Raw genomic sequence first — 7,830 nt, 5'->3', positions numbered from 1 at the left:
AGTGATCTTGTCAATGTTTACGTTTGTCTTCGCGTGAACTGTTGACATGGAAGGTAAAAAAGTTCAAATACGAATTTCACAGCAATCTCTAACCGTTTTCTTCAGTTGATGTCTGTCCACGATGGATACCAGCACGTGTTCGTTCGTTAGCCAAAGTGCTGCGCAATCCAGTGCACAAAGAAAGTTTTATCAGTGGGTGCTACGTTGGATAAACGGAGTACCACCGTCGGACACCGAATCGTACGGTAATACGAGGCTCGATTTACCTATTTTGGCCGGTTTCCTTCAAGGGATCGGCTTCAAGCTTCTTTTGATGGACAAAACCAACGACTCTGAAAGAAAAAACGGGGAAAATAATTTAACTTGTCAGCCTGGCATCCTGAAAGTTGCCATCGAGTGCGGCTCCTCCAAGATGAAAGCTGTTTTGGAATTGGATAACGTCACATGCCGATGTCCCCATTCTGATCACGTCAATGACGCGTCCTTTTGGAGCGTCAGTGGCACTGGACCCTCGGGAAGTACTGTATGTTACAATAGATTATATCTTTTAGTACTCGGCTCTTCGAGAGTAAACATTTTTATGCTGTACGAATCTTGATGAACAAAAAGACTTGCCAGTATTTTAATGTTGAACGCCGTTGATTAAATGTTCATTCCAGCGAATTGTTCTTCTGGATCACCGCTGAATTTGTTGCAGGACAATATCGCACGGAAAGTGGTGGAAACCGGCAGCAATCTGTTGCCCCGTCTGCCAAAAGACGTGACGCAAATCTTGCGAGACGTGTCGCAGAGATTGTTCGACACGATTTCCTACGAACCAGACGTGAACCGTAATACGGAAGTAAGTTTGAACATTCCTTGTTCGAACAACATATCTCTCGAAACGACAGTTTCGAACGGCAATTTGCGAGAAGAGATCGGCGTTTCGCGCAGTAACACAGCTCCGGAAATCTACTTATACGGATCAAATGTGAGTTCCGGAACAGAAGTTGTAAATTTTTCGAATTATAAAGTTGCGATCTGTTGCAGGGACCTCCTAAAAACAGTGTAGATCAAAATGCGTTTCCGCCTCTGTCGAAGCCCGTTTTGCAACGTCAAAGAACATGGGACATCGAAACCGAAAATGTGGAAGAGCCGCGGTCATCGTTGCCAACAATTATTACGAGTTCTCCAACCGTGCCGCACGATTTGTCCCAATCTTTGGGCCAGCTTTCCCTGCCCGGAGAAGAAGATTCGAAGAACCTGACTGAATACATCATCGGAGCTAAAGCCGAGTTAGACAAGGCTCTCAAGATGCTGGCCAGGAAGTCGTTTGTCTTGAATGACGCCTCTCTTAATCAAGGTCATTATTCGGTAGCCTTTGCGTTTGGCAAACTTTCTGAACAGCTGGAGAGTGATTTTAAATGTTCTTTCAGCAGATGACACCTCATCCGTGAAATCGGCACCAGCAAAAATTTCACAGGTTCCGAGCATTACTCCACTGAAGAAGGCGCGAATGAGCGCGGTCAGCAGTGTGAAGCCATTGTCAAGTTTGAGTCGTTTTACGAAAGAGACGCAGGCATTAGTGAGACCGGCTCCGAGGAACGTATTGCTAACACCAAGGTCACCGCGGACACAGAGAATCAGCGATCCGATTCCTCCTTCGGCGACGAAAAGAAGTATCCAAATGGAACAGGAAAATGCAAAGTCGCAATACCGTCGTCGTAGCTTCTATCTTCCGTCGTCGCATATAGGGCTGTCTTTGCCGTCAAAACCCATCGACATCGGACAGAAGTACAATACGAATAAACTTACTCTTGCGGCTGAACCGAACTCGTTAAATAGGTATGCTGTTAGTTGATTCGATGAATTGAAATTCTGAATTGTGACGAGAATAGAGACGGTGCTGATTTGATATTTCAGGCCCCGTACGATACCAAAAAGTCCGTCGAAAACTCGGATCGCTACACCGAAAAAGTTTGGAGCGTTAAATACACCGACTGGACGGACATCGATGCTGAAGCAACCCACGAAAGTTTTACAGGCGACGAAATCTGTCATTGCAAAGCCGGTTACATTACCTGAGAATTTAAAACGCAGCAATGCAAAAGAATGAGCCAGTTTTTATTTATATTATCAGCGTGAATTTTAATTTGTATCATATTGGATATGGGCTAGAAGTTATTTAGAAGCGATTTCAAGAACGTAATTTTTTATTTAAACGATTTTTAATGAAGAGTTGCCCAAACGATCAAGTGCCAGATTATTTGAACATATAAGTCGATGTATTGGTAACGAGAGTGAAGATGTAATGCGTATTATTCAAGTTTTGTTTGAACGACTTTTAAATATTTGAGAAACGAATTTTATCAGCAGTGGTAAAGTAGATATTTTACTTAGAATAGCGAGGTCGTGTCATCTGTATTAGAACTCTTGTATTATTTGATACCGCTAAACTGTTCATCAGAAGAGGGCGCTGACTTCGAACACTAAATTTCATAAGGTGGCATGTGTCCTATATCTAATCTATGTCGTAAAAATTCAAATCAGTGATCAAGAATTCTAAAGAATAATCGCCAGAGGTAAAATAGTCAGCATTCGTTAGAACCAATATAATAACTGTGATCATAGACTGAATGAGAAATATAGAACTTGCGTAATTCGATTGATTTTCGCTGAAAATGACGATATCTCCAGGGACCGTAGTGTATATGAGTTTCATTTTTAAAGTTGCGCACAATATAATGTATTAATTTACTGTTGTAGATATTTATTTTCTGCAACAAGAACAATTTTATTTAACAAATAAGTAAGATTATAAGAAAGTGTAAACATCGATTTTAATTCCTGCCCCATAAGGCTTTTCATTGCAATCATCTTAAAGCTATTTCTAACATTTCATTTACATCGACTATTTTTTCCCTTGGCTTTCCCAATTCTTTTCCTCTCTCACACTCCACTTCGTCGATTTTTTTCCAGTCGTTATACGACACCGAACATATATTTTTTTGTTCAAGAATTTGGCGCAAGCCTACTGATCCAGCTTTGTTTCCTGCAGCTGAGAGCTCCTTGTTTATTAATCCACCGACATAGAACGCATTCGTCATCGTCGATAATATCACGCCGACAGGACCTGTTGCAACCCAGCCGGCTGCGTAAATATTATCTGCAACTTTGCCTGCTGCATTTTTGACGCGACCATTCTTGGTATCGAACGGTAGCGATACATCGATAGAGATTGATTTATATCCGATACTACGGAACGCCAAACCGCATGGAATCTCTTCAACTGATTTGGTAGGTACTGCTATTTGTTTTTGCGGATCATTTCCTTCCAGTCTATTTATCGATAGCTTAACACTGCTGACACTGTTGGAGCCTAGAAATTCTATAGGACTTCTTAGAAATATGGGATGTAACTGCTTCATACTGAACGTTGTGTTCGCAGGTGTCTCTTCCAAGGATTTCAGCATGAGTTCCGTCAGTCTTTTGCGTGGCCTTGCCAAACTGCCAACTGTGTCCTTTACACCTTCAAAGTCAGTCGAACGCCAGTAAGTTTTACAACCATCTAATTTGATTATTTCGCGTAATTCTGCTATTGTAAAAGCAGCTTGCAATGGCCCCCTTCTTCCAACCAACGAAACTTTGCGTACTTTGCTTCTCAATAGCTGTTCCAAGGCGAATGACGTTATATCGGTATTCTGAAACAGCAGAAATATATTTAAATTAGAGAAGCGCAGTTATAGAGACACCTTTACTGATTTTATATGTACCTTTAATTTGTCCACTGGTGTTAACAAAATTCTTGCAATATCTATGGCGACATTGCCTTGGCCCAGAACAACTGCTTCTTCTACATCCAAATTCAGTTTCAAATTGCTATCTGCTGGTACTCCATTATACCAACCGACAAATCGTCGACCTGATATTACATTATCCAAATTTTCACCAGGTATATTGAACTCTTTATCCTCTTCTGCGCCGTATGTCTACAACAATGTGATATTAAATACTCAGTTTTAAAGTTGAGCAAATGTAAATGCTCTTCCGTGATACATACCAACAAAACAGCATGATAAATTTCTTGTAATTGCTTCATACTAACATCTTTTCCTATGTTAACGTTTCCCATAAATTGAAAACGCGGATTAGATGCTGTTTTTTCGAAAGTATGAATAACATTCTTAACTTCTGGATGATCTGGAGCTACTCCAAAACGTACCAAACCATATGGTACTGGTAATTTTTCCAATACATCGACATGTACATTACTGGAAGTCTACAGGAATTCATTCCATTAGGTGTGCTTTATATTTATATCAAATCTTGTACATACCTTTAACAATTGCTGTGCAGCATAAAAACCTGCAGGTCCTGCACCCACGATACAAACTTTTGGTACAACATTTTCAGTTGAAAATAACCGGAGGCAACTGCCAATAGTAGAAGTTTTCATGACAGTAGTTTACATTGATCTAAAAAGATCACTGACCTTAAAAATTGCACTGTTTTATTATGTTCTGCTTGTACATATAAAAGCATAAAGTCTTCAAAAAGGAGGCAACCAAAAACTATTTCTTTTGAACATATTATGACAACAAAAGTTCAAGAAAAAGAATACACCAGTTACGAGTGAAAATTATTATTTATTGTATCAAAAGTATTGATACAACTTTGGCATTTATATATCGTAGAACTGCTGCGGCTTATTTTCTTATAGAATACACCAGTTACGAGTGAAAATTATTATTTATTGTATCAAAAGTATTGATACAACTTTGGCATTTATATATTGTAGAACTGCTGCGGCTTATTTTCCTACAGAATACACCAGTTATGAGTGTAAATTATTATTTATTGTATCAAAAGTATTGATACCACTTTGGCATTTATATATTGCAGAACTGCTACAGCTTACTTTCCTTCTTTAATATGTTTCTCTAATGTAGTGAAAACATAATGAATGTATGATTTGATAATCCAATGATTAGTATTCACAATTGGGTAGAGAAGGTCACATTCTAGAAAGAAGAAAGAATACGATAGAAACATAGTGTACAGCATATACATGTGACTGGAATACACTAATAATTTCTTACCATATAGAATTGTTGCAGGAATTATTTGCAAAACAGCTCTTTCTGTTTGTTGAATATTAGAAGAGATATCTTTGATATCAGTGAAATTTTTCAGTATTTCCTTGTCACAGCGATAATTTTTTAATATAATCATTGAGCCAATATCAGTAGAATGTTGAATTATGAGTGAATCAAAAGTACAACTTAAGAGATAGAGAAGCCCGACATTGAGGCAAGTGAGCAATGAATAACCAACTAACACTAAAATATCTCCAGTATCAAGACTGTGTACTGTTTCACAAATGTTAACAATTATTCTGTGGCTGTCATAAATATCTGTATATTGGAATGTTATAATTTTACGTCCTCTTTTACTGAGTATCTCTTTTTTCAACCTAGTAACTTTTTTAATGTGCGGATATTCTATTTTATGTCCCATGCTGACAAGAATATCATCCATTTTCGTTTTTATTCTAAGAATACCATCATGACATAATCTTGAGGACAATACCGTATGAAAGGCTTTTCCCAAAGAAATTTGTAAATCTCCTGGCAATTTATTGACAGTGAGCTACAAAGAAAATGGTTATTTTAGTTTCTAGTGTAATGAAATTTTAAGTTTAGTTAAAATAAAAACATCTTACTTCTACAGTTTTATCTGAAGGATATTCAATCTCTAATTTATTAGTGTCATCATAAAGAGCTTTTAATTGATCCCATGGTGCTAAATGATGTCGTTCATAACGTTCATTGTAAGATCCAAGTATCATTCTTACAATTTTAACACCATTAGATGCTGTCAGTTTTGCATTTCCCACAATCTCTCCCAACATCAATTTTCTTACATTATAATCTGTGATATACTTTGCAACAACTTGATATTGAATTTGCTTCATATCATTAAGCATTTTAGTATTATCAGACTTAAATGTAATAATATTATTCATTATGACCAGACTTTGGTGACACTTGAAAAATTTACTACACTCTATAATCCTTGATATAAATGAACATGGAATATCGTCCTTATTAAACATAGCTTTTTCAGAGCCACATTCATAGTATTTTGTAAACTCCTTCAGGAATGGCAACACATGTGACTGCCCCTTAAAATTTGTGCAAACAATATAACTTTCAGAATTTCCTTCTTTACTTGTTGCTGGCTTGACTACGCTAACTTCATTGAAACAGCAACACAGGAAATACATCAAGCAGATTGAATGGCATTCAAAAGTTGTGAAAATTTTCAACAAAAAACTACCCCCAGTTTGTAAAAGGTGTAGAGCAGCTACAGTTTCACAGAAGTGTAAATGTGCTACTATGTTCTCTTGTTCCCCTGGATCATCCGTACAATCTATACTGCCGTCAGCAGTGACTAGAAATACATTGTTACAAGGCTCTGACATTTTTATGAGTTCATTCAAATTTTCAATGCTCATGAGGTCCCCTGTATTATCCTCACCAAAGCACCAATGATCTAACGTATGCTTTATGAATCTATCATCGCCAACCATTTTATACGGGGAATAGCCTTCGTAATATGGATTTAATGTCGTAGCGATCCAATCCCATTGAATCTCAGATACATTTGTTTTTAACCAGTGATTTAAAGATGTTATAAATGCTCCAGGTGCTTCGCACAAATGGACAGACTTAAAGCATTTGCTATTATTATTAATGCAAGTTACTGGTACTAGAGGGAAGGATGACACTATTTCATAGAACTTACACCATGCCTGAGTCAAAAATTCTGGCTTAATGTACTTTCTCAAATATGGCATAACATTCTTTGCACTGTTTCTATTTCTCGTATGTATTTGCCATTCCTCGAGCTTGTAACTATTTAAAGAACTTTTTATGTCATTTAATTCTTTCTTTAATGTTTGCAACTGTTCAATTTCCCACACAGGACACTTAAACACTGACTGTGGATCAGGTAACGGATAACACTCATTATCGGTGATTAAGAAACGTTTGTCAAATAAATTATTTACATGTTCCTTAGTACTTAATTTTTTAAAATGTAGTAAATTCGTGGTTGATGTTTGTTCTTTAGTTTTCAAAGGATTTTGTGTCTCCATTGTCCCTCTCGAGTCACTTGTTTATTCTAACTTTGAGTTAAAGCAAGTGTTATCAATTAATTAAAAGTTTATAAGTATCGCAGTCTCCTTTTTAAAATAGGAAATGTTTTAAGGTTAAGGTTATTTTATCTCTGTATTCTACTGTTTGGCTGACTCCTTTCTCTTTACATATTTACACGATTATACCTCACCTCCTTGCAAGAGAAAACTAGAAATACAGTAAAATCTCCCTATCTGTTGCTGGGACCGAATTTTAAAGAGTCGAGAGTAGTACGCAGATATCGATTTCTTCAAGCCTCGCGGTCCGCCTTTATTGTGCTGACACCTCGTGAGACGGAGAGAGATAATACGAAACTTGAGTCGAGCGAAGCTATGTGTATACTATGTATGTATGTATGTACATAGTACTGTCAGTGATGTACCATATCTGATAACATCACTGATATGTACAGATGACTGTATAGATGAAGTCAGGTTGTAATTTTTATAGCCTCAGAATACGATGATGGCGGTTTTAAATAGCAAGTCCAACAGGTATTTTATCGCGCGTGATTCAAATCATAGAGTTTCTGATTAGTACAATTTTTTGCTTTATTTTTTGTTCATACTTGCGTTTATTTCTGCTGTTACACATTAATTGTCAAGATTAAATACACTTTCTCTCTCCAATTACATATTCGAGTAGTATATAC

The 7,830-nt window shown here is 37.1% G+C and overlaps 3 protein-coding genes across 4 annotated transcripts; 1 reads left to right on the top strand and 2 right to left on the bottom strand.

Moving 5' to 3' along the window:
* Positions 1–88: 88 nt before the first annotated feature.
* LOC117218673 (uncharacterized) lies at positions 89–2,811 on the top strand. The gene is made up of 5 exons (XM_033467220.2): positions 89–523; positions 698–970; positions 1,030–1,342; positions 1,419–1,824; positions 1,903–2,811. Exons 1-5 carry the CDS (start codon positions 122–124, stop codon positions 2,093–2,095), a joined length of 1,587 nt encoding a protein of 528 aa, XP_033323111.2. The 5' UTR covers positions 89–121; the 3' UTR covers positions 2,096–2,811.
* dare (NADPH:adrenodoxin oxidoreductase, mitochondrial) lies at positions 2,722–7,487 on the bottom strand. 2 transcript variants are annotated; one of them, XM_076527532.1, is made up of 5 exons: positions 7,330–7,487; positions 4,316–4,454; positions 4,040–4,258; positions 3,753–3,968; positions 2,722–3,680 (listed from the first exon to the last, which is right to left on the bottom strand). In XM_076527532.1, exons 2-5 carry the CDS (start codon positions 4,433–4,435, stop codon positions 2,853–2,855), a joined length of 1,383 nt encoding a protein of 460 aa, XP_076383647.1. In that variant the 5' UTR covers positions 4,436–4,454; positions 7,330–7,487; the 3' UTR covers positions 2,722–2,852. The 2 variants fall into 2 exon arrangements, with proteins under 2 accessions (XP_076383647.1, XP_033323112.1); XM_033467221.2 differs by having other exon boundaries at positions 4,316–4,471; positions 7,330–7,473.
* aft (cap methyltransferase 2) lies at positions 4,606–7,336 on the bottom strand. The gene is made up of 3 exons (XM_033467219.2): positions 5,702–7,336; positions 5,079–5,628; positions 4,606–5,000 (listed from the first exon to the last, which is right to left on the bottom strand). Exons 1-3 carry the CDS (start codon positions 7,136–7,138, stop codon positions 4,894–4,896), a joined length of 2,094 nt encoding a protein of 697 aa, XP_033323110.2. The 5' UTR covers positions 7,139–7,336; the 3' UTR covers positions 4,606–4,893.
* Positions 7,488–7,830: the final 343 nt, after the last annotated feature.

Source organism: Megalopta genalis, chromosome 1 (genome assembly GCF_051020955.1).
Source record: "Megalopta genalis isolate 19385.01 chromosome 1, iyMegGena1_principal, whole genome shotgun sequence".
Lineage (NCBI taxonomy): Eukaryota > Metazoa > Arthropoda > Insecta > Hymenoptera > Halictidae > Megalopta > Megalopta genalis.
Note: the sequence above shows the minus strand (reverse complement) of the source record. Positions and strands in the feature narration are given on the sequence as shown.